Source organism: Mycteria americana, chromosome 2 (assembly GCF_035582795.1).
Source record: "Mycteria americana isolate JAX WOST 10 ecotype Jacksonville Zoo and Gardens chromosome 2, USCA_MyAme_1.0, whole genome shotgun sequence".
NCBI classification, from domain to species: domain Eukaryota; kingdom Metazoa; phylum Chordata; class Aves; order Ciconiiformes; family Ciconiidae; genus Mycteria; species Mycteria americana.
The window spans coordinates 40,260,168-40,287,442 of record NC_134366.1 but is presented as its reverse complement, the minus strand read 5'-3'; the positions used below and the strand labels follow the sequence as shown (position 1 = coordinate 40,287,442).

The 27,275-nt window shown below is 36.7% G+C and overlaps 1 protein-coding gene across 6 annotated transcripts in view; it reads right to left on the bottom strand.

The window, feature by feature from the left end:
• The window catches only part of PLCL2 (phospholipase C like 2), a 107,374-nt gene that overhangs the window by 33,796 nt on the left and 46,303 nt on the right, over positions 1-27,275 (bottom strand). For 3 of the 6 annotated variants that reach the window (XM_075493098.1, XM_075493100.1, XM_075493099.1), the window contains exons 3-4: positions 12,033-14,519; positions 8,349-8,552 (exon numbers count right to left, since the gene is read on the bottom strand). In XM_075493098.1, the coding sequence (XP_075349213.1) occupies positions 8,349-8,552; positions 12,033-14,519 (2,691 nt within the window). Of the gene's footprint in view, positions 1-5,083; positions 5,167-8,348; positions 8,553-9,011; positions 9,381-12,032; positions 14,520-27,275 lie in introns of those variants that run through there. The other 3 variants (XR_012774225.1, XM_075493101.1, XM_075493102.1) reach the window with 3 other exon arrangements.

The following is a 27,275-nucleotide window of genomic DNA, read 5'->3' as shown; positions in this document are numbered from 1 at the left end:
ATAAGTGGGAAAAATATAGGAATAGACTCATGGTTTCACTTTTTCAGCCCTCCTTTCCTCTCTCACCTCTTTTTGAGATGTTTTACACTCTAGAAAACACATACATGGAACAGGTTTTTTTGTCTTCAGAAAGAAGCAAGCTGAGATTATGCCATAATGCAGTGCAGGAGCATAAGAGATGAAAACCACTTACCAAAACTAATTCTTGTAGGCCCGAGAAAAAATAGGACATCATCTGTTCTTAATTCTACAGTATCCCAAAATGAATTAGATTTCCCACAGTTCAAGAAAATTTACCAAAGGAACAAACGGTCCACAAGTTCTGCATTAAAAAGTCTTACATTCTTTCTTAATTCCTCATGAGTAAAGTATTTGAGAAAGACTAGGTTGAAGACAGAGTAAATAAAATAATCAGCAGATCTCTTCTAAACTATGCAGACAATGACATTAAACTCTTTAAAATCCAACAGTCATTTCTCCCTGCTTTCCTGACATGCTGGCTGTTACAGCAAAATTATTTTCATGATTTTTAAACTAAAGCTGATAGAATGAAAACACTATGTAAAAAGTAGACAATAAGGAAGCACCTATATATGAAAGGAAAATATATCTGCAAAAAGAAGCAGAAATTTATCATCCTTGTGAAAAAATTAACAGGTAGTGTTATTTTCGAAACTAAACCCGTCAGTAACAGTTCCAATAACCACAATCTTTTCACACAGAAGAAGTCAAAAAGACAAACAGAAGATTAAGAATTTATTGAGAAAGAAAAGGAGAACTACTATTGGAAATATGGAGTACATTTAAGAGAAGTTGCTATGCATCTGACCTACTTTTATGCTCCTCCATAAACATTCCATTGGACTACGTTAGAAACAGGACAGTAAGCTAGATGAACTCCTCTTCCTAAGTAGTCATATTATTTTATGCTCTTATGAATACTGTGAGTCAGCCATTAGCTGTAATGGGATTAGTGAGAGGATACAAAAAGCTTCACCGTTCATGCTCTTAACAAAAAATGAAGAAATCTTGACTTCCCAGAAGCATCAAGTTGTCATTATCAGAGCTTTTCAATCAATGTAAAACAGCTCATACTTTACAACACTTGGCACTGGAGACTGAATATCCAAAATTAGACATTTGTTTCTGCCCTTGTGGACTGAAAAGCCCAACATAAGCTGAGGTTATCGTCTGCAGCTCTGTTTTTGGAAGCATAATTGCAACCTTCAGTTTAGAATGACTGTCCTGTTATAAAACAGCAAAATAAAAATTGATAATAAGCAACATAACTCTTTTTGAAGAAACTGCCTAAGCTATTCACTGTATTTTCCATCAAGACTTTGTTTTCCATCAGTTTTTGTGATAGACTAACTAAACTACACAATCAGTAACTATTTAAATTAATCTCAAAATCTTTTATCTCTAATCCACTTACTGGAAAAACATACCCTAATGCAAAAATCAACACAAGTGTCCTGTTTTCAGCTGAGATAGAGTTAATTTTCTTTATAGTGGCTGGTATGGAGCTATGTTTTGGATTTGTGCTGAAAACAGTGTTGATAATACAGAGATGTTTTAGTTGTTGCTGCACTAGTCAAGGACTTTTCAGCTTCCCGTGCTCTGCCAGGTGCAGGAGAAGCTGGGAGGGGACACAGCCAGGATAGTTGACCCAAACTGACCAAAGGGCTATTCCATACCATATGACGTCATGCTCAGTATATAAAGCTGGGGAAGAAGAAGGAAGGGGGGGACATTTGGAGTGATGGTGTTTGTCTTCCCAAGTAACCATTGCGCATGATGGAGCCCTGCTTTCCTGGAGATGGCTGAACACCTGCCTGCCCATGGGAAGTAGTGAATGAATTCCTTGTTTTGCTTTGCTTGCGTGCGCGGCTTTTGCTTTACCTATTAAACTGTCTTTATCTCAACCCACGATTTTTCTTACTTTTGCTCTTCCGATTCTCTCCCCCATCCCACCAGGGGGGAGTGAGCGAGCGGCTGGGTGGTGCTTAGTTGCCGGCTGGGGCTAAACCACGACAACAAGCAACTGTGTTTAACAGTTCTTTTCCTGTTTGAACATCAGGTTAAGTTCAACACTTACTCCAGCTATCAGAGAGAAGCTAAGAATTTTAAAAGGCTAAAAATTTAATAGTAACTTCATTTCAATATGAGTATTTGAAAACGGACTTTGTCAAATGCTTTTGGAAAATCCAACCAGACTAATCTTCTGTGTCTACCTGCTTCTTGACTTCAAAGGACTCCAAGAGATTAATGAGCCCTTCACTTTATAAAAGCTCTATTGACTCTTCCCCAACACGACATGGTTCTCCATGTTTCCTCTAATTTTCTTCTTCAAAACAGTTTCTACCCGTTTTCACAGTACAGATGTCAGCCTGTCTGATCTGTAATTTCATGATCTTCCCTGGAAACCTCTTAAAACACTGGCACCATGCTAACAACTTTGATAGGCAGTTTTAAGTGAGAGGATACACACAACAATTAGCAGTTTGGATATATCAACTCTTGAGATCTTTCCGAGACCTTGAATGAATATCACCTCTTTCTGGTAATTTTTTTCTCAGTCATTTCGCCTTTCCTGTGTAATATTTTCCATCAGCATTTCAGTTAGAGATGAATTCTCCAATGAGACCTTACTAAAGGAGAGTTTCATGTGAAACCTTAATCTCCATAGGTAAATGGATGCAGAAACTAATTTAGTGTTGTACCTTTATTTCTTTTCCTGGGGCTTTCTTTTATACTTTGATCAACTAGTGGTCATACACACACTTTGACAGGCTTCCTGCTTCTGGTACTTTCAGAAAAGAAGTTACTGTTATTTTTAAGTCTGTGCAGGTCGTTCCTGAAATTCTTCACTGTCAGCTTTCTTGTATTTTTTATTGAACCATGACAGGGTTGAATACCTATCCTATCTTCCTCATTTGCACGTGACTTCAGCTTTTTGGCAGATGCCTTCTTTTGAACAGTACCTCCTCTTTTTTGTCCTCCTCAAGTGTTTTTTGATAAGTGGCACATATTTACTTCAAGCCCCCTGTGTGGTATCTTTAGAGTGTCTGTGATGTCTGTTCTTTTGACTACTTCTCTTACCTTTTTGTTTTAACACAGTATTTTTATGTAGTTATGCTCTTAAGTATAAAAGCAAGGAATAACAGCTTTTCAATCTTCTGTGCAAAGCCCAAGTTCTTTGCTTTATAAGCCAGATGATGCTGAGATTTAAATTGTAACGTGGAACACCCATGGAGCTGGACTCCAGAAGACATGGGCTCAAGAACAACATTCTGAACCAAACAGGAAACAGAACACAGCTATCACAGTCTATGCCAGTCACGTATTCCTCAGAAAAGGTACCAAATGGAAAAATCTGGACTTTCTTCAGGTGCACAAAGCAGATAGTGGTCAGATGCTATCACGTGATTTAAAAACACATGAGATGCAAAGTTTGCTTTCGATTACAGGAGACTGGTGACCATCTTGAACTCAGCTTTCTCTGACACAGTCAGAAATTGAGTATTTAGATCAAACGAAAATTATGCAAGAGTTAAAAGTACCCTATTCACTCACTCTGTTTTAGGAGATAAACTGGTAATTACCAGCACTGGATTTAGTATTTTTTGGTTACCCCAGAAGTTTGCAACCTCAAAGTGTAATTTGTGGAACAAAGGCTGCTCAACTGAATAAATCTGGCACATTAGTAAGCTCAGATGAAGTAGAAAAGTCTTCATCTACTTGTTCTCTCGAGATACAATTCTATAACCACAGCAGAATGACTGAAATCTCTTTTACTGTATTTGCAAAGTAACCATAACCAAGGACATACATCAACAAGGTACCTAATACAGATTTTATGAGCTAAGCATAACTCAAAACAAATCTGCTAATCATTCTTTCTTAGGCCCTGTGAAAGAGGCAATGGATATATTCTTTGCTTCCTTCAGAATTATGAGCTTCAATCCAACATGCCCGATAAAGTATTGCCCCACGCAATTCATCTATATTGATATCAAGATGAGTTTTAAAGGTCAAGAATATTTAGGGTTTTGAGCAGTAGCTAAAGTATGAGAGGAGTATTAACAATTTACCAAAACCTTGACAATCAGTTCTTTTTAGATAGTCTTTTAATAAGCCCTACTAGTACCAATCTAGTCTATAACTCATCAAGGTATAGTGTCAAACTATCTACTTCTCAACAGGATGGACACATTCAAGTTCAAAATATAGGCTATCATATTTAGTTTATGTCATCGGCCAAATTTGCAACTCCATAACATGAAGTTAACTTCCACGTGATTGCATATGCAATCTGCTGTATTGAGTCAGTAGTTGAAATGAGACAACAATAAGGTAACTGGATTTAAGCTTACTATAGAGCTACTAATCACCAATCATATGGTGTTTTCCAGTTTACTAGATTTGCTGTACCTCTCATTTTCATCATCCCACAAACCCCACCACCAATAAACACAACCCTGCTTTCGAGCCTATCCCTAGGGTGTGTATACAAAATCTATTCATTTTATTTTATTTCACTTGAATCAAATATAGACCTCCTATACTGTAGTCTGCACACATTTTGAATTACAACATAACGTCAACATTAAAAAAAAAAAAAAACACCACCAGGAACTGTGAAAAAATTGATCTAGCAGCATTATCAATTAGGATTTAGTAACATTTAATCCTAATTATTGTAGCAGCATTACTTTATCTTCTTTCACACAGGTACAGTTCTCTGCCTTTTCTGTGCTAGCTTTCCTCTTAGAAGTAAATGCCTGCTTGCAAGGTTCAGAAAACCTTATCTTCATCAGATGGGACACTTCATCCTCCACTACGGACAGACAGAGACAGTCAAGTTCTCAACAATATCTGGCTTCATTTGTATTATCCTCTAGAATATCTTTGCAGTGCTATTATAATCATCACTGAATAATGCTGCAGACTTAGGACGAGATAATTTTTTTTTTCTCTTGCCATAGCATAAGTTCTTAAGGTTTACTTACTGTTTATCTTAAAGGTTATAAGACATTTAAAAAAAAACATGCAATGGTGTGGAAGAGGCACTTGCCTTAACTCCAAGCTTCAGTCTGCAGCACTGATCAGTGATGGGTGTGATGACACCAACAGAGTGCATGCTGAAGTATCACATAAAGGAAGCTGAAGTTCATGAACGAGAGGGAAAAATAAAACATTGTTAAACAGTGAAAAGATGTTAGGGTGAAAAATACTCAGGAGCATGGAGAAGCTAGAGAAAAATACACAACTTAAACTTCTGTCTTTCTCAAAAATTCCTAGTTATATTTGGCTTTCATTATTCTGAAAAGACACCCCAGCTCCTATAACATGGATAAAAGCAAAAGATCCTTTTATTTCCTGGGTAAACTTCTCGTTCCAATAATGCTGGTGACAAATTACTCATTAAATTAAAAAATAAAATATTTTAACCGTTGAATAGTACTAGCCTTTATCACTTACAGCTCCTCCACTAATGTCGTAGTGAATGCTGACATTTTAAGAAAGCATTATGTGCTATTTGTTTACATGTAAAAAAACGCAAGTATCTAGTGATATGCTAATTAACTTATTATCATTTGCTTCATTATTTCTTTAAAAAATGTATGTACCTGTGCTACGCTGAAGATATTCTCACCTTTTCATGTGCCCCTGCAGTATTGCACTCTTGTAATTATTTCCATGTGGACTGACTGTTCCACTGTAAAGGTCTTACATCCTTTCTCGCTTTACAGAGCAACGATGAGTCCTTTAAGCACCCCCAATGTAAACAAATTCTGAATAATTAAAAATCTTGGCTGAATATTGCTTTCTATGTTTATTATAATTTTATAAAAAGGAGAGTATTCCTGACAAATAAGAATCCCTCCATTAGCCAAAAATACCGTGATCCTGAAACAGCAGTACTTTGAGAATATCATTACATGTGCCACATTGAGAATGCGCTCAAGGTAATGACAGCCTATGCATTTATGGTACTAGCCAAGGTTTATTTAATAAACATTTAACACAATCCCTGTTATCAACATGATTTCGTATTTACAGTACTTGACACACTGGAAAAACATAGTTATACAGTTTTGACCTATGCTGAGGCCTAAGCCAGCAGAAAATAAGACAGGTAATCATTACTTCGACAGTACATCTACCCTTTCTTAATTCTAGATAAGGCTTCTCATTATTAAGCTGAATTTTACACCCACCTGTTAATTAACCATGTCAAAAAAATCCCCAAGCCAAAAACAACCATTGAGATAAAATGTGTCATTTTGAGGGCTCACTATATTAATTTACACCAAAAACACACAAAAAGAACGCTATCCATGATAGTATCAGGTTCTAAACATCTGCCACAATAGCAAATATCAATATATGAGCTAAAGAGCTTCACATCTCTTCTGCTCTCCTTGAGGAAAGGATGATACGGATGTCTCCCACTGTTTCACAATGTGCTTTCAGAAATAAGAGCTATGACTATGGCTCCCATGGCTGACTTCATTTTCCAGTATACCCTACAGATTTTAATTGCTTAAAACCTTTTGTCAAACTGGACAGAGTATTGGCAAGACCAAAGTTTCACAAATTGAAACGTATCTCATCATTTTAATTTATAACTTTTATTTGACAAAAATAATCTTAATTTTTACTCATCTTCAATATCATTTAGAGCTAGAAGCACTACCATACTCTTTGTCTTTGTATAACATTGAGTCTTTATCCTTTAGAGAACAGGAGATGGAAAAATGTTTTGAACATGCCACTAAATAAATATTCTATTATTCTTACATGTGAAAATAAAGTATAGATTTCTACAGTACACAAATATTCAAATCATGTGTAGACTACAGGATGCAGGGGAAAAAAAAGGTAGGTGAGAGACAAAGAGCAAACCAAACTTGGATTGTAAAGATTTCTGGAGTCATAAGTCACCTCTATCTAAGTGACATTAAAACAAAAAATTTAATCCAGACTCACAAAAAGATTTTAAATATCTGGAATAGCTTAGTAACTAACAAGCAGCATCACCACATCAGAACAAACTGCTGGTAGAGACATCTCCATCAACAAGACAGAACTTCATTACGTACGTTTTACAGGTATAATCCCAACAATCACGCTTGTTTGCATCCTAATTATAGTGATATCCTATAAGCTACCACTAAGAGGATATACCACTATCTTCTTGTTAACTGTGCTACCATTCCAATCAAATTCTCTTGTATTTACATCATCACTGAACTACATAAACTCTACCTAAATTGCTAATTACTAATGAGTGCTTTTTGGACTTTGGTATAGTATTATTCTAAAGCTACTTTTTCTTTAGAAAGCGGTTTAAAAGATATATATGAAACTGGGCTACCGGTTTCTTTTCCTTCATTTTCTTTCTTTAAATAGCAAGGACTGTTTTTAAACAGTGACTTGATCCTGCCAGGTGAGGTTTCCCATTTTAGCACACAAAATCATAGCAAAATTATCCTAGAAATGTTTACTTATTGTCAGATGATATATCAAATTAAAGAAATCATTGAATAAATAAATAAAGGCTCAATTACTCTGTGCCAGATTACTTCAGTGGAAGTAGGGAGGACATTTCAAATCACACTTGTCTGGATCTTTCTTCCATACTTTAAATTAATGCAAGGCAGATGTAAATCAGTATTTCTCTGTGTATTAGTTCTTCCTTCCTTCTTCCAAAATGTTTAATCTCCAGTCTCTAAAGACACAATTTACATATTTACTGAAGTATAAGGGCTGAAGTTAACATTACAGCTGCTTACAGATGTAACAATGCCTAATCAAATGAGATCTATAAGAAAGATATAGCAAAGGAAAATGAAAAAGCATGTGTAGAATTTAACACTTCAAGGTGCTTATAAAACTACAATTCCTAAAAGCAGTTCCTGACATTTTTCTATTCTATGTTGAGTCAAAGCCAAAAGAAATCAAGGTTCACAAACTGGAAAATGTAAAGTAGCAAATTAATGTAAGAGGTTTATAGATATGCAAAAAGTTTCAAGTTACTGCCAAACAGGTAAATTAATACATCCTCTTCATGTTAAATCCTCTTGATTATAATTGCTTTGTCTTCTGAACTGTACAAACACTTATGTATTTGCATGCAGTATATTAATCTCTCTGTTTTACTCAATATGAAAACACTATCATTTGCTGTACCTTCATGGGAATGACTTTCAAGCACATGTAATGAAGCATGAAACAGGAAGTCACAGTTAAAATGACCTTTCAAAACAGGCATGGTACTGTATATTACAAAACGCAAGTCTTTCAAATAGCATATAAAATAACCACAAAGGACTACTCACCATGTCATATGCTGTTACAATCTTTTTCAAGACCTCCGGAACAATCCCTTGGAGCTCCATCGTCGGATACTGATCATTGAGATTCAGTACTACCAAGGGTGTATTATCAGGCCCAACCAAGCGCGTAGACACTGCCAAAATGCACTGCATAAGATTTGCTACAGGAGAGAGGCCACATAATTCTTTGAATGAAACTACTGCATTCTGCAAAAAGGAAAGAAAGAGTTTTCTTTACAGTTAAATATGCATTTTAATGTCTCATTCTTTCAGGATAAAATACTTCACTGTTATAGTTGAGCTACAATGTGGAATTACCACAGCTTTTCCCTGAAGAACTGGCAGTTTTCCAAAGCAACCAATATTACACATACATTTTACCAAGAATGTTAAAAATTCAAACAGAATTCTATACTTGTCACATGGAAGAAAAAAAAAAAATCTATTTAGAACAAGTATGTCCGGTCTCTATCACTACTAAAATTAACCATGCAAATAAATGAATTCTACAACATACTGGTTATATATTTTGAAAAATTCTAAAAGACATTTCAAAGTAATTTTTAAAGTGCCACCAAGAGAAACAAAATATTATGTGCTGAATGTCCCAAATAAGCAAAGTGAAGTGGAAGGAGGAATTCAGCCCATTTGTAACTTTAAACATACCTGAACTATAGTCCAGACGTGCTGTGGATCTGCTGGCTCCCATTTGGTGTGATTCACAAACCCAGCACTCCACTACCGATGTCATTCCTATCACGGAATCACACTTAAGTGAATTTTTAAGGTACTTTAATATAAATACCAATTTTGTACCTTTTCCTAAAATTTATTATAGCTGTATTTTATATCCAATATGGTAGAATATAAAACCATATGTTTAAACTTAAGAAAATTTCCAGTACTAGAAATACAATGTGACTCCAAGTAGCCACTGAAATTCCATGATGGGAATATTCTCAGCACTGTAATGAATTTAGGATTTTTGTACCAAGTGGGAGCTGGTGATCTATGGCAGGTCTGGAGTTTGTGTTCCTGTAGGAAACAAAAACAAAAACATGGTATATTTAAGCTACAAATGTGCTCAGTGCTCCTTTCTCTCGCGTCTTACCCATGCAGGGTATCTGACACAGATTTTCATTTTAATCAGAACCACTTTCCGTCTTGCTGGCATGGTAAGACTCATTTGTGGACAAATTTCTTAGAGAGACATAATGTCAACCTTAATACAAACAGGAATCAAATGTGAAATATGTTGCTGTCCCTTTTTGAGACAAAATACCCAAAGTAGACTTCAAAACACATATATATAGCATATTCATGCAAAATTATGTGAATACTAAATTACACCTACTACAGTCACTTACAGTGTACTTTTAAGTAAATGTTTAGTAGCATCTAGTACATGTCCAGGAAACAGAAACTACTTTTATTAACTGGACTACACCTTAAAGACACAATAATTACGTAGTTGGAAAGACAGACATTGGGAAGTCCATTCAAACAGATTTTGTTTGAGATAAACATCATGGGTAAGCCATTATGAACACCAATTTTACAGAGAGATTAACGAGGACGCAGTGAATGTATATATTAACTAATGGCAGGACAGAACTACAGCTATAACTCTTGCCTTTGGACTTCCAACCCTATATCCAGAGACTATCCCTCATACTGTCAAGCAATTTAAACATGCAACATCACATCCAGTTTAATCACTCATGTTATACTTTTATCAGGGACTAATATGTAACAACAAGTTATGACATCAGCTTTTGTCACAATAATGTAGTACCTTTGCCACAACAGTGTAGTACACAAGGAAGAAAAAAGGCTATTTGTATACAGATTTAGAGAAACCATTAAACTCACTGTTGCACACTTTCTTCTTTTCTCTTCTTCCATCTTATATTTTAAAAAAAACAACTTTGTCCTTTATAATCTAGCTTGTGGGGACATCATAAAAATCATAACAATTTATAAGGCAAAATTTCAGTAATACAGAAATTAAACAAATCTCACATTCCCTGACATAAGTTGATATTTATTTTGAGTGGTTTATTTACTTTTATGAGCTGTAAAACCTTAGTTATGCAGAGTTTAAATTCTATAAATAAAATTTAAATTATATAATCTGTCAGTAAAGCTATGCAAAACTAATATTTCCTCATGTACCTAAAATATCTTCTTGATAGCATGTTGAGAGATGATAACGATGAATTTAGTTGATAGCACAACTTTCAAACTGACAGAATAAAATACATAAAATACCTTTTAATTTCTCCTGTTCAAAGAAACCACGCTGTAGAGCCTATTTTCAATTATATCAGTTCTACAAAATACTGCAGCATGCACAGTAAAGAGTTTAAAGTAGCTACAAAAACTGTATGTTTTCACTGTTTCCTCAAATCTTAGGTTCAGCTCTTCCTTGAAAGGTATCTTAAAATACAGCATCCTTTATATGACAGAATTCTAGCCTTCAACAGGTTAACTACAGGTAAAGTTCACTTTATATGTAGCCCATAATGTGAAACATTTATGAGTCAAAATATCATCCCCGTATTTTTTTTTAATAATCTTTTTAGTATAGCAATTTCATATACCAGGTGGAATGGGAAAGCTTCATAATGCTGTACTAATTTCTTCTTTCCTATGAAGAAAAATCAGTTTTAAAACTGTATTACTATTAAAATCTCTTCAATATAAGACTATTCACGAAGAAAATTTAACTACACTGATGTGCCTTTAAAATCCAGAATCGTCTCAGACATTTCCTTTAATCAGTTTCCCCTTAACATTACATAAGAGTAAGAGGATTTAATAGGCCACTTCATTTGAAATGACTATGCTTAATTTTACGGATCACTGCTAGTACTCCATCAGAAGTTTATAGATAGTTAAAAGCTTTATTAAATAAAACAAACACAACTTTACAACTCACTCTATGTCCAAAAAGGGTTTATTTACCTGGAATCTTTATTGGAATCTCCAAACAATGCATTTTTGAAGTGGGATCTCTTGGCTTCCACAAAAACAAGCACCCCAGCCTGTACTTTCTCCTGAAATTCAATGTGTTTACCTTATGTGACCTTTAAGGTAATGTAATTTCTTCTAGAGGATGTCTTCTAATACCTTCTAATTCCATGTATTTCTAACATATTGTTGCTAGGAAGAATCATGGAAAGCAAGTGGTCTTTCTGAAAGTACTACCTTCTATTTTGGAATGAGGAAAAAACAAAACCTCAACGAAACTATGCTAACCACGCTTTCATGTACAAGAAGTTTTCTAAAAAGCAGTAAAGTCTCCTTTTTCTATCAGCTGTACTTTCCTCCTGCATTTCTATTTAACTTAATTTTCTAAAACTAAAATATTGCCATATGTTCCTCTAGTGTATATCTAACATTCCTTCAAAGACATAGGACGAGTCAACAGGCTTGAGTTCTAACACTGGAGTCGCATTTCCAGTTCACTTTCAACAAAATACACATATGCATCCACGGTTACCTCAGTAGACAGTTATCACCTAAAAGGCTGCTCTGACATAATCCGTTTTTAAAGCTGTTCAGCACTGGACTCAAATAACCTAACTTAGAAAATGCAGTAAGACTCTTAAAAATATATATACCATATGCATCATAATACAAAAATTCACATAAGAACTGGTAAATTCATTGTAAAAACTGTACCTGCATATTTTCTCTCAAATCCGTGGCATCCCGAATAGGTTGGAGAGCATTCTTGAACACTTCATCTATTGTTTTAATCCATAATGTTCTCATAGAAGCATATTCCCTTGATTTCTTGCCCTTCCTCACAGAGAGGCCCCGCTTATGAGGTTTCCCACCACCCCTTCGATTAGTAATGGCCACATGCACAAACAAGGAAGCATGTGCTAAAATTTCACCAGTTAAAGACTGCAGAGGAACGTGCCGATAGCCAGTCTGTAGACACTCAAAGGGAATAGTGTATTGCCCGATAAACTCATCCCCAATGTAATCATCATCCAGTACTACAAAACGCACCATAGCTAGTTCTGGTAAATTTATTTGAAATTCAAAGCTTTCATCAAAAATTGGATTATCCCCATTTTGATGCATAGTTTTCGTCCTTTGCTCTGCACAGTCGGCAGGGATTCCATGTATTTCAACATAGACATAAGGATCCACAACATCACCTTTGGCACCTGATCCTTTGGGTTTAGGAAAGTTTTGCCCACTAATGATTTTAATATGAAGCAGCTGAGGCGAAACTCCAGGCACGGTGTCTTTCGTATTCGCACTGAAGAAGGATACTTCTTCTCTCATGATAGCAGGACGAAGGACATAGCCACAGTTTCCATTTTGTCGAAACCAACCAATGTTAAGATCCATCATTAAGCCAGGCGTTTGAAAGTTCATTGCTACTATCTGACAACCACATTTCCAAAAGTCCTGGGGATTCATGTTACTAGAGTCAATCCTCATAGGACTGGGGAAAACTCTCGCAAGAAAACGTTTGTTATAATTTACAAAGTCTCCTGGGTTTTCATTGGCATATTTGCTAGCAAGCACTTCGTTAAACGAGCACACTTCCCAGTACTTCTGGAGCTGAAATGAAACTTGAAACTCTTTGAACTGAACTGATTTACATATGCTTACCAACTCAGAGAGTTCTTTGCAGAGCTGAAATCGTTTCCCCGTCATCGAGTTCTGCTGTTCTACCCCCTCTTTCCCCACTCTCTGTGACATTTCTGCTCCTTCATCTTCATCTGTAACATCTCCCTCTAGTCCAGAACAATTAGAAGAAAGCTTCTTTGCTTTAATTAGTATTTTCCCTTTAAGTGATTCCGGTGATGGAAGATAAGACTCTTCAATGTTTGGAGACTGTGTATGTAGTTTGTCCCCCAAAATTTTCTTCATGTGTTGTACCATAACTTTCTGCTGCTTAATAGAACAATGATTTTCTAAACACAAAATAAGAGGGTATTCTGAAGCAAAAAATGCATACTTGTTAATAATGTCAATCACACTACGGAAGACAATCTGCGATGTCATTGTATGCCCTGTGTAAATCACAGGCTCATTATCCGGACCATCCCATACATCCAGTTCAACACTTCGACAACCCATTTTAAGAGCGCGAATGTAACCTGTGATGTCAGAAGGCCCTCGAAACTGATCCTCTATCAAGTATGTATTATGAGATGAATTTATAAAATAATGAGATAAAGGTTGTTTCATATCCTGACAAACTTTTTTATGTTCTGGATCAAATATGTGGCAGTCTGGTGAAGTAAGGTAATTCGTAAAACCATCTATAGAAAGACAACCCTTTTCCTGGCCCTCTTTGGCTGGCTCGTATTTCTGAATAATTTCAAGGCTTATTTCTTCCGTGACGTGTGCCATACCCTGTTCTGCTTCTAAAAACATCATGAGGTCCTTGGTATCTAGGAATTCTTTATTGCTCGAAAACTGAACCAACAGGAAATAGATTTCAGGTCTGGTACAAAGCTCATGAAAAACTTCAATAAACTCTTCTTTTGTTACTTCAGTACCAGTTTTTTCCTTGGATCTATGTAACTCCTTGAATTTTAGTTCAATTTTATTAGTTTTTAAACCAGGATTTAAGTCTTTTATAAACTGTACAGCATTACACAGGGGTATATGTCCCAAATCATCTACATCTGATTCACTGAACATTTGTGAAAGCCATGAAGTCCGCATATTATCTTGAGTACTTTCTATCATATCTAGAGTATGTTTTCCATAAGAAATCAGGTATCTTAAGCCAGTAACCCAAATATTTGCAATGTCTGCTGAGTTAGCAACAAGATCTAGTGACTCATAGTTTTCTCCGTATATAATTGAAAATGCACAGTCTTCTGATATCTGGTCATATATTCCATTGCTGCGAAAAATATCTGTATTTTTTCCTGTTCTTACTTCTTTGATTGATTTAATATCAATCTTTGCTTTTTCAGAATCCTTTTTTGAAGGTTCCCAGCGTAGAGACTGCATATCTGCATCTAGGAGAAAATATCGGTGATACACCCTAGAGTTGGATCTAATCTTTTTGAGCTCAGAGCCTTCAACCATCGCGTTTATACAGTCACTTGCACTGCTGATCTTCTTCTCAGTTGGCATACTGCTAAACGACACAGTCTTTTTCCGTTCTCGCTTTTGTTTCGTACCATCCTGGTAAACAAGGGGGAAAAGAATAAAACATGTATCAGTATGATATTGCTCAACATTGAAATAGGTTTCAACTTATAGCTGAAAGTTCATAAAGTTGTTCAAAAAGGTCTAGCACCTGTGCGATGACCAGTAAGATGGAAATTCTCATTGGAATCATCACAAATGAAAATACTAATAATGGCTTAATATTTGTTCTTGCCTATATAAATAATCTTCCAAGGTTTGGTTGGTTTTTTAAAATATATTTTATATGAACAGAAAATTGAAAAAAGCAAATTTTGAATGCTAATGAAATAATAATGCTGTATAAATGCATTTTATCTGTAATAACCTTCTTACAGAGATAATGGGTTCTATAGCCAAGGCAGTAGGAAGTAAGCTTTCCTCTGAGTCCTTATACAGTCCTACAGATACTTGCTGAACTTTTTCAGTACAGCATATAAGGCTTTAATACCATGCCGACAGGGTCCTCATGAACACCAGAGAAACATTAATACACAATTAACTACATAAAATCCATAGGACGTGGTCCTAATCTAAGTATACAAGACGTTAACAGCACTTACTGCGCATAGCTCCCTTTTCTACTGCACCCATCCATGTTCACACAGACTGCCCGGAGCATTGACACATGCATCCCACCCCTGTACTAGGAAAACATCCACGTTAGTCTGAAGAAGCTACGCTGGAACACAAGTGACTGGACTGGAGCGGATACAATTCACTGCAAGTTCTGAGCTTCAGGAAATAAGACAGTGACTCAAGAGGGAACCGTCTCAGACGATTAAAGTTTAACTGGTTCCAAAGAAGCTGCGTATCATTAGAAAGAACTTGAACGGGAAATGCAAGACCTGGTCAGGAAGGGAAGCAAAAGTGATTCACCTTTGCTCTTAAAACAATTAAATAACCCAGAGGTCTTAGTTTATTAGAGAAAGCTTGGGTAGAAAACTGTATATATAAGCCATTTAAAAAAAAAAAGGGGGGGGGAACAAAAAAATAATGTCATTTAGCTACCTCTACTTGCTGTTTGTATTAATTCAAACAAGTGCAAATAAATCGGTAACGGATCACTTAAGTATAATCCATTTCATGAGAAAGAACTGAATTTAAGAGAACTGTGCGCTTTCATTATCTGCATTTTCTGAGACTGAAAAAATGCTGTGTTTTGGGGTTTTTTTAAAAGCACCATGTGTCTTGATAAGCTAACTTTTAGTCCGAAATAACACTTCCATGAAATAATCTTTTTATTTTTGATACCCTATTTAGAAGTGTTCTTATATTTCAGCACGGCTCAAAAAACTACTTTTCCAGCTTTATACAAAAAGCATGTTGATTTTCCCTCTAATAGTTTTTCATTTGAAGTATGTTCCAGTGCAAACCAGCATTGCTTGTATGGCAGAAAGGAGAGGGAAAGAAAACTTTCAACGATTGCTACGCTGAACAGATGTTCAAATAAAAACCATCCATTACAGAAAGCATTTCCAGTTCAGTGCATATGTACTGTATGTTTAATTTCATTAAATTAAAAATGCAGAATTCTGGTTTTGTAATTTAATTTATAAGCATCCAAAAAGCCTTTCATTGAAAACAATGATTAGTAAAGTAAGCAGACAATATTTGCTGTTCCGTGTTCGAGAAAATTAATCAACCATACAATTCTTGCACCTTTAATGACAGCAGAATTTGCTTTATGCAAGTTCTCAAGAGACCAGTAAAACTGAATAACCCTACAGAGGACTGTTTTATTTCTAACTCCACATCAAACACCTGCAATGAATACCACACAGGGTTGACTCTTGGAATCTCATTACATGTAGTTTGGGCACGAGGATTGCTTTCAAACAAAAGCAAATTTCTTTAATTTTAAAAAAAAAAAGAAAGTTATTTTTGTTTGTAAAGATTTTTGTTCTATTTTAAGCATAGCTTCTTGTCTGGCTACCTGTCTATCTACATCTCCTAACCTGAAAAAGCGGCAAGGGACAGCCCCACAGAAATGAGCAATGACATTCCTGTCCAGTATTTTAGGGCTTGGAATGAAGCATGGTGAAATGCCTTAATGCTCCAGATTTCTCAGTCACAGATCTAGGAGGGGAATATATTTCTTGAACTCTTCAGTGAGAGACAGCTGATAGATAACCTCCTGACACCAGAACTGTCAAGGCCTGGGAAGTATTACCTTGCCTGACCATGATCAGTATTTCCAAGCAGAAGGAAGCTCTATGCCTTTCTCTATGATCAGGATTGTGTTTGATCCAAGACACTGAATGGTAAGAGAGAAAAAAATCTGCCATTTCTTGATGCCATCTGACGTAAATAGGTCCATCTCAAGGCAACCTCATTCCCAACTCTAGTTACCTAAAGACTGAATTGGCGTTTACACATGCAGATCAGAGCAATAATTCAATCTACCACACCTGCAAGACTATTTTGCTTGCCTGCCAGATTCATTTGAAACCAGTTTAACAGTATTCTGCATTCAGCATTCAAGCAATCTCACCACTTGGCTTATTCATATAAAGCCTGCTGCTGGTAGACATCACTGTCTGAATGTGACAACTGTGAAGACAAATTTTAAAATACTCTTGTGAGTTTCTCACAGCTCTGAGCTTCAGAACACCCTTCATAAGTTTTTGCTTCTCCAGAGATCAATGATCCTGAGCTACTAGATTGGTTGTGCGAGTCCCCATCCTGATAGAGACGTGGCAGTCACAACCAATCTGCATAAACAGAAGAACTTAAAGGATATTTTCCCCAAAGACACTGGCCAGAATTATCCACCTTTCTGAATTATCCACCTGTCTGAAAAGAAACAGAAAAGAAAACTCTCACTCATAAGCTGAGAATGCAATTGCATAGAGTGTGCACAAACTGTATGAAATGGGTTTGTGAGCCTCAGAGATATAGTCTGGCATGGAGAAGGAGGCAGATACATTCTGCTATATGATGTGGAGGATTTCACCCTGAAAGTGAGGTGACATTCATGAACTGGGTCAGGTCTCTCATGGTCTTAAGTCTGCCTTGAAGCAAAAAGACTGGCACATCAGAAAACTATATGTATCTGAACGAGTGACTTCTCGGCATTCCTAAGACTTAAAAAGTTCTTGATGCTGTTCAAGATGCTTGAAGTGAGACTGGCTCTACAGTGCAGATGCATAATTCTGTCCAGGGCAGAAGCTACAATTTTTGTGCTGAAACAACTTTAAGAGTCCTTCTAGGATCTCTCACACAATGAAGACCATGTCGATCTTCAGATTATAACAGGTACTGTAATCACAACTCAGGACTTCCCCTAAAGACTGCCTGTTCTTCAGAAGACTTCATCTTTGAAACCAGAATGACCACCTCATCAATACATTTCCTAAGACTGTATGTGCCACATCCAAGGCCACCTGCAAGAAGTTTTGAGAAACAGATAAAACTGTTGTGAAACTTTGCTAATATTCGCTACAAGTGACAACACAAAGAGTTTAGTTTATCCAGGAGTTGGTAGCAACAGAAAGCAAAGTATCTAGCTGTTTATAAAACAGAAATAATCCCAGCTGACATCTACATCACTTAAGAGACAGAGACAGCTGGAGAAATCGGCTTAAAAGAGCAAACAGGGAAGAGTATTTCCATGATAACTTTTTTTTTATTCCCCTCAAGGTACAGACAAAGAAATGGTTGTGTGACTAAGACAGCACTATCTACAAAACAGAATTCTGGAGATGACAACGAATCCTGAATCAGATGTTGAGAGATATGCACATCATTCCTGAACAGCAAAGCTTTTAATACATGCAACTTTATGATAAAATTACTGAAAGAGCAATTCTAATAACCACGGGTACTGATAAGGACAGTGGTGGAGTTCAAACAGAGATTTGATAACGTAATAGATCAGGATGACAGAGGAAACAATGAACAGTGCAAGGTTTGCAAATATTTACTAAAGGAAAGGATGCAGAGAATGAACTTTACAACCTGTAAAGGCCCAAATGAATCACGGCCCAGAAGACACCATGAGGAAAGCAGTACTTCAAAAAACATTCAATCCAGGAGTTACCAAGAAGTTTAGGTACCGCTCAGTACAGTGGAATCTAGAACAATGTGGGAAGAAACATAGAGCCCAAGGCAGGGGCCTGGCACCCCTCCGAGGTGGGAAGTGAGGGGCTGCAACTGGAGCACTGCACAGGACCGTCCTTCCATCTGCCAACACAGAGAGGTCCTTACACTTGCCAACGCAAACCGCGGAGATGGGTGTCTGCGATCCTGCCTCTCTCCATGACTAAAGCAGCTACCTGCAGCTTTGATGCAGTATTCATGCTAACCGGGATTTGAAGATGAAGGCCTCTATCCGCATTTAGCCCACTAAGGTACTCCTTTTGGGACAGAGGACTTTACAAAGAAAAGACAATGGTAACAAGAGGAAGTGGCAGAATGACACATTTTTAGCGCACTCGTCTGGGAAGTGAAAGCCCCTGATGTCTTTACTCCATAAACACTTCACTTGGTGACCCTGAATGCAAAACGTACAAACAGCCCATGCAGCAGGGACCTGAACACTGAATTTTGCCCTCTGAGAGCAATACCCACCTCCCCAGGTGACAGATCCTGCTGCTTCCTGTTTATCCTCTAACCATACAAAATTTCCATTCGTGTTTATGTACCAGAGGTTCATCAGACGCATGGAAGGCAGCTCCATCCTAGTCTTGAGAGCATGTGGCTAGCACACAAGGAGCTGTGGGTTTGAAGGTCCCCAGGCAGAAGGACTAGAGCCCAGCCACTCAATGAGTCCGTGAGTGCTCTGCCAACCAAGCAACTACATAAAAAACAGAGCACAAGACACCTCCCCTCAACCCCAGTACCTCACTGCAGGCTTTTTGACTGTAAATGGCTGAGCTTTGACAATGTGTGAAGAAACTCACACACCCTGTGGCAACGATGGCACTCAGTCTGCAGGAGCCACAGTCCCAAGAATGCCTTCTTAAATAGAAACAAGATGGATGCTGAGCCATTCAGCCTAGCAAAGATGGCAATGTCCGTACATGTGTAGTAACAAGACTGCAATCACGTACAGTGTCTCAAGAGCTTTTAAATAAATCAGATTTTTTTTTTGCATATAAGTTCTGAATTAATTGACGTGTTTGTGAATCTGAGGGTCAGTGTTGTGGCAACACTCTGAACAATTACTGGTGAGTAGGTGAGAACACAGGCCATGCCTAAGTTTGGTCCATTTTATTTTTTTTAATCACAGTATTATTTAATGTCATATAGCGTAAAAGCTGTTTCAGAAGTAATTTAATGTACATCTGTAGCCAACAGTTGCAATACAATTCACTACTTTATAATGAGAACAGAGAGCCTAATGATCTCCATGATGAACAGAGAGTGAACTACCCTTCTGACACTATACAACTCATTGATGACTTGCTTTTATAGCGCATGTGATACTTAAGTAGCCAATTTGAGTAGGAAAACTGCCTGTCTTCATCAAATGCAATTCAGCAGCAATTGCAAAATCACCTAGCTTAACAACATGATGTATAACATAAGCCTATTTCAGGAAGTGGTTAGTTAAAAAAAAAAAAAAATTGAAGCTTCATTTATTCAATTACGATTCCTAACCATTTTTCTTCAGAACCCTGCAAAATAAAAACCCTGAATTTTATAGATTTAATTTATACTTAAGAAAGCATTCGGGTATGTCTATATATAGTTAGGTCTATTCAAAGGAAAACAACACAGATATTTAAAGCAATATTTTAAAACATTCAACTTCTAAATGCATTTTAATAAAAATATGAAAATATCAGTAATTTGTTCTTTTCTAAGGTTTCACCTGTGGTTTTAGAGATATAAATGGAGACATAGATCAGCAAATGAGTTACAAATACAATGTCAGTATCATATTATCCTTCTCTCTATAAATATTTTCATTGCAAAAATATTTAGGGTTTTCTTTGAAAAAATATTTTTAACTGATACGGCAATAATAAACAGGACTACTTATTTCTGCAAACACACACAAAAAGAACTAATTATTACGTATAGGTTGCCTACGTACAGCTGCCAGCTCATTCCAGAACATAACATGCAGCATTATAAAAGAAGCTAAGCAAGTTATTTTGTGAAGGAGTCAGTAGAAAACAAGGAAGGAAAATAACAGGTAACTAAAATCAGCAACGTTTCATCTTGGTTACACAAAATTTAGCATTGATTTCAAAAGTTATACGCAGTTAAAGGCAGACTGAGAGTCTTCTTTGGAAGAGGGTGGGAAAAGGGGAGAAAGGGGGATGGAAAGAAGAGAGAAGGTGGGGCAGGAAAGGCATTTCATTATTAGGAGCCATACCCTCGAAGGCAGGAGGTCTATGGCCTTGGCACACCCTCTCTCAGCCTCATTCTCCTGGAATCAACAACTCAGCAGAAGAATCTGCTGACAGCCACCACTTAGCCTCTCTCCTCTAGCCAAGCATCTGCGTTCTTCCTAGTCAGTATCTTTTAAGTTGCCATTACTAGGAGATTCTTACTAACACAGTGACCCAAATTCACTGAAAAGCACGTACTTTATAATACTTTAACACAGCTGTCCAAAGCTTGCGGAGCATGTGAAAATCAAACCAAGAAAAAACTCTCCAAGTAATTAGCAGTTCAGCTAACAGAATCCCAAACACTTCAGAAATGGCACATATTAAATCACATCATGTAGAATAGTTTCTGAACGGAACTGTAGCCACTGTTTAATGGTACACAGCACTGAGCAGTTGTATTTAAGACAAAGTAAAGAGTCCTCAACTGAAATAATAGGCATTTGGGAGGGAGACAAAACATCAGCTATTTGGAAAACACAAGGCCTCCCACTCGTAGTGAATCACTATATTTGAGCTCAGCATTTAAATATTTTGCCAAACTAGTATTCATGGCATATCTGCTGTTTGCAGAAATCTTTTAAGAGAAACATACTTTTTCAATGTGTGGTGGGTTGACCCCAGCCAGACCCAGTTACGCAATGTTACAAATAACAGTGAGGGGGAAAGAAAAACATGAAGATTAGCTGTACAAGTAATTTTTTTTTATTTTTATTTTAAATCTTTTTTTACTAAGGGAATTCTATTGTTAAAGGAATATGGACACAAGGGCAAGTCTTAGCTCAATATTCAAACAAAAATTATCTACTTTATTTCAGATCAGCTAATTGCATGGTTTCATGATACAGCTAAACCAATTCCCTCTTCAAAACATTAATTTTCTGTCCTGCCTCTTCTTCCTCCTGCCCCAGCTGCATCTCCCTTCTCCTCAGCCCAGCTCCTCAGGCCTGCATTAGCACCTGGCACACAGTAAGGGATTCACCTCACTACCTCAGAAAACAAAAAATCCCTTTTTTGCTGAATTAGTTTTCTGCAATTTTAGTGAGCTGAAACAATTTGCCATGTGATCAGGTAAGTATCAGAGCTGGTTCAAAATAACCACTAGAAACAGGGAATTGATTAAAAATAGGAGGAAAGAACAGAATCACTCACTTTTACCAAGAAATTAATTCAGTTAAAATCAATGCAGTTGAAACTGTTCTTTTGAAATCAGATCCTATATGATGTAACAAGAGAACTTTATGCCATTAGGGAAAAGAAAATCTCTCATCTTGGTCCACCTCACAGAATGTACATCAATAATTTCATAAACACACTCAACATAAAGGCAAGGTATAAGGAAGAACTACCAACACCATAAAATAATAGAATCGAGGTTCTCAGGGCTCCTTTGGCTCATTTTCTTCTGCCTCACTTCAAGAAAACAGGACACCAGAAAATTTACATTACATGAGAGAGACCACTACTACACTACCTATTAGAAAGAGCAGAGAAAAATAGTAGCCTGTATTGTCCTTGTTGCTCTTAGAGCAGACAATTTAACTCAGTTAAGGACTGTGACTGCGATGAGCAAGGAAATAACAGGATATGGTTTTGCAAATAAAGTCTAGACTAAGGCTTTCTTTGTAGAACTTCTTACAGAAGAGCTTATTTAGTCATTTGATCAGTTTACCAAGCGCAAAGAAACTTTTTTTTAAAATATGTTTTTTGTGGTGTTGTCTAAAGCATCCTTAGGTTCTTCAAAGTTCAAATGCTCTCGCAGTACGTTGCAAGGGAGCTTTCCGTGAACTTCTGCTACGAGGCAGACACTTCTTCCCCCAAGATGCCCAAGACATCCACAGGCATGCTGCCACCTGCTCCTTCCCGCTCCGCTCTTAAAGCTGACGCAAGCTGAGCAAAGTAAGAGAATGTCCTAACTCCAATGCTAAAACTTGCTAAAGCAGCATGAACACACTTCGTATCTCAAAACACTGTATTATATTCCTTCTATTAGTGTTTGCAAGTCACGTTGCTTATGTTCTATGAAGAGAACTAAAAAAGAAATGACAGCTTGCTTAGAAAATGTTCTTCAGTTAAATGACAGAACAGCGAGCACTCCTGGTTTTCCTCATTTTCAACCGGTGCTTTGAAGTTTTAGTTCTGAGCCTCAGTTTTAACCTTAAGAGGCTACATACCAAAATAGTTTGGCCATCTCGTCTTGTATCTAATGGCAAAACATATGCTTGATCTCTTGAGGATCAATTAGTCAGGTTTTTATAAATAAAGTATTAAATCAAAGTGGTATTTCACTATATTAATTCAGCACACACAAATCCATGTGTTTTTTTAAAAGAAAGAAAACAATCATATTGCTTAGTCTACTGAAAATAAAGGAGCTATAACTACTTACACTGTGTTTGATTTTGACCTAAACTTAAAAAATCAGCTATAGTAACTAAGACTTCTGCTTTCTGCAGTTTCATGCTACCGAGTATGTTTGCCTTATAGCAGCAACTACTGTCACTCACACAAATGCGGTTATGTTTAGAAAGCAACACACATATTGACAGAACTTGATAATATTATATCTGAATATTAAAATACGGTAGTAAAAATTACATTCAAACACCACTGAGGCATTCTTTCGTATGTAAGCATATCTACATATTTATGATATTAAAATAAAGGAGTATTTGGTTTCAGGGGTTAATTTACAAGACAGATGAGAGGGGAAAGGGGAAAAGAAAAGACTAATCTCAAAAGAAAATAAATAAGAAGCATCTAAGGAAACTGCCCAGACTGCTGTGAGCACTGAGAGAGCCAAAGCCTGAGTTATGCTTGGCATGAATGTCTAAGTTTTTAATTTTATTGAGTCAGTTACAGTTCAGGCTTCTGGGCTACATCTCCAACAGAGCAAAAGAGGTATCTGGTTTTCACAAGCTCAATAAAAGCAAAATGTGCAATTCACATCCAAACAAGCAATATTTTAACCAAATTCATATAAACTACAATAATTATTTATGAAAACCAGCAGCTACTATGTACTGTTCAGTCTTAAACTGAGAAAACTGCATTGACAGAAAGTTGTTTAAAATTACTTAACGGCGTGAAAAGGCTAATAACCCCAGATATTTAAGTAGAAAGTATTTTATACACTCCTAATTTCTCATGTACTAAGAAATTATATCTGAACTATGGGAAACAGACCATTTTAACTACTATAGAGAAACTCATGTTTATTATAAGTATGTATTTTTTCAGCCACCCATGATCAGAAAAAGGAATAATAGTTATATATGCTTTCAGCCTAAAGAGTAACTGAAGATGACAAAGCTGACACTGCAGGAGAAGATACTGGAAGATTCTAAAAAGCAAGTTGGCTCAACAGGTTTCAGCATGGCTCAGGAGTGAAGAAGCCTCTGAGCCTTTGCTGTTATCCTTAAAAGCAGCAAGACGCTCTTTCATGCACAGCTATTTAAACTCTGAGCATTTTCATTTTCAGTTCTTCAGTAATGTTTTAAATATCCAAATATTACAGCTAAGATACACTTTCATGAACATTTTAATCAAGACCTATCAACAAGATTTAACATGCAGACTACTACAGCAATCATTCTGAAGATGAACCTCAGGTTTTTTTTCAAGTATTCATAGCTGCAAGTCAGTTCCACTGGTAGAAAGCACAGTATTTTTCCATTTCTCGTTTCAGGCATAAACAATTTGACTGAATTGGCAAAATAAGTAACTTCCATAACACAGCTGTCAGGTTGCACAGTTTAAAGCGAAAATACAGCATGTGGGGGACTTACAAAGGTAACACAATAACCGCGTTTAAGATTTTTGTGATTTCAGATGCAGCACAGGCTCTGCAGAAAGCTGCGTCACCTCTCCCCGTACTGCTCCTCTTCAGCGTCAGAGATGAAAGCGAAGCCAACAGCAGACCCAGCAAGAGGTGAGCGTGAGCACTGGCTCAAGCCTCCCCACCCTTTCCCACTCTTGTTGGTAAAGCCTTCCCAGCAGCTTTTCCAAAGTTTCCCACAGGCGTAAGGGTTGGCTTTGTTGTGTTTTGGGTTTTTTTTTTTTACCAGCTTTCCTACCTAGCAGGCCCAGACACTATCCTATCTGATTCACAACCCACAAGGCAATTTTCTGTGCAGATTTGTGCAAACACAACGTGTTGATCACAAGTTAAAGACTGCTGTTTCTACATTACTTCCAAATAAACAAAGTAGAATTAAATGAGGCTTTGAAAAATTTGACAATGGTGCAAAAAAAGCAAGACTCATTGAAGGTGTTTTGAAACATGAAGATGGAAGTGGCAGTCCTCTGTTCACAAAACAGGGAAACTCTTAATGTGCCAGCCTCTCAGTTGTTACCTTTGAGAATCAGTTCATGAACCTAACTCTACAGCTTTCCTAGCAAATTAAACTACTTCTGCAGAACTTAAGTTTTAATTATTAAAAGTAACATAATTGTATGTATTTGTATGTATATGGTACATTTCACACTTTTGTATGACTTAAAATGGTAGAATTGCAGAAGACAGGTAAGGATTCATTCTGAGGGATCATGCTGAAGGACATTTTCAATGCCAAGAGGGAAGTTATTTCCCACGAGAGCTGGGGTGCCCAAGCCCTTCTGCAATTAACTGTATTAAGTTTCATTTTATGAATATCAACATTCCCATGTTCTGCATGCCACCCAGAGCTAAGGGAGACAAGAGGACAAACCACCTGACAAAAACAAGCTTGTAGAGCATGCATCTTAGGGTGCCATCACAGGTACGTACTCCATGATGCAACTGAAGTTACATAAATTTAAATACTAAAAAAACAATAATATGAAAAAGGACACCTTACTCCATGCAGATAAGATTCATATTTTTCAATGCTGCAAATACAGCCAACAAATGAAAATAATTGTGTTTGTTATAAATGACTAATTTAGTCAGAAAGCAGAAAAGTACATTGTCTCTCCTCTACTGTGTTAAGTAGTCTACATGACATTCCCCTAACTGTCACACAACTCAGCAGATTGACCATGGGTGTGTTCTGTAATTTAAAGGACTGACTTTTTCACACATCCATACAGGGCATCCCCACCCAACCTCTCACCATAAGGTTACGACTAAATCAGACAATTTCACTTGTGTGAAATTGCACAATGCAATTGTGCACTGATGTGGCAAAATGTTCATTTCCACCTGTACTGCCAATTCATATATTTTGTCCCAATTTCAATCCAAATGTCATCTGCTCTCTTGGACGGTTTCTGGTGTCTTTTTGCATCCTTTCCTGTCGCTGAGTGTTTCCCAGGAACAACACAGAAGTCAAATTGTCACCTAAAGGTTATTTTATCCAAATAAAACATTCAGGCTTAAGAGGAATAAAATGTATAATTTTTTTTTTATTCTAAAAACTATCATTACCTCTGTCCTGCAGCTTTCTATTCATCAACTGGTTTCCTTCATTCTAGTGATGGTGAATGGTGTCTGCAGATCTGCTTCTTGATTAATGGTAATTGGACTAGCAAATTTCATAAGATAACTCTAAAGAGGTGGAACTTCACATGCTAAATTGTTCTGCTTTTGTGGTTTGAGCTAAGTTACTTTTTGTCAAGTAGGAGAGTGACCATTACCAATATTAACTCTTCAATGCCATGAAGAGTTCATGTACATAATTCAGTATTAAATTGAGTACAAAAGTTGGAACTTTTTGAAACATACTACTTGCTAAACAAAAATGATCTTGCAAATTCATCTTTGACTTGCTACTTCTGCCTCATTATTTAGATGGCAACGATAATTAAACAGTGATAATTAACTGTTTATTTTTAAGGAGGACAATTCTTATGAATTAGACAAAAAATATTTATTAGGTTACCATCACTCAGTGATCACACAGGCAGAGAAGAGGTGAACCCAAGTACCTTTGCTAACCACATACTGCTGCTTCTGATATGTTTTCCTTGCTGATTTTCAGATGTATGTGATTTGCAATTGTCAAACAATTATAGCAAATTCTCATTCTGAATGCTACATCAATGCCCTTCTTCCCCCTTAACTCTCTTCTTTTATTATGCATAACAGTTACAAGCACTTAGAACAGTGAGCTACAAATATTTAATACAAGATGCCTGTAACAGAAAGACATGAGAGAGACTACAAAAATCAAATAGTTGAAAGTATTTCTTTATCCTAAGCCAACAAACGATAAGCAAGGCATAGGCTCCTTAGATTTTAAATTTACATACATGTTCGTAGCTTTGACAAGCCAACACTAATAAGTCATCTGTATGCTTTATGAAACAGTTACAATTAAACAAATAAAAATTACCAGGTATAGCAGTTTTCTCCAGACTTTTACTATTTTAAACGGGTCTGTTTTGATCATATGCTACAAGTTTACCTTGTGAGGAATGCTGAATAAGC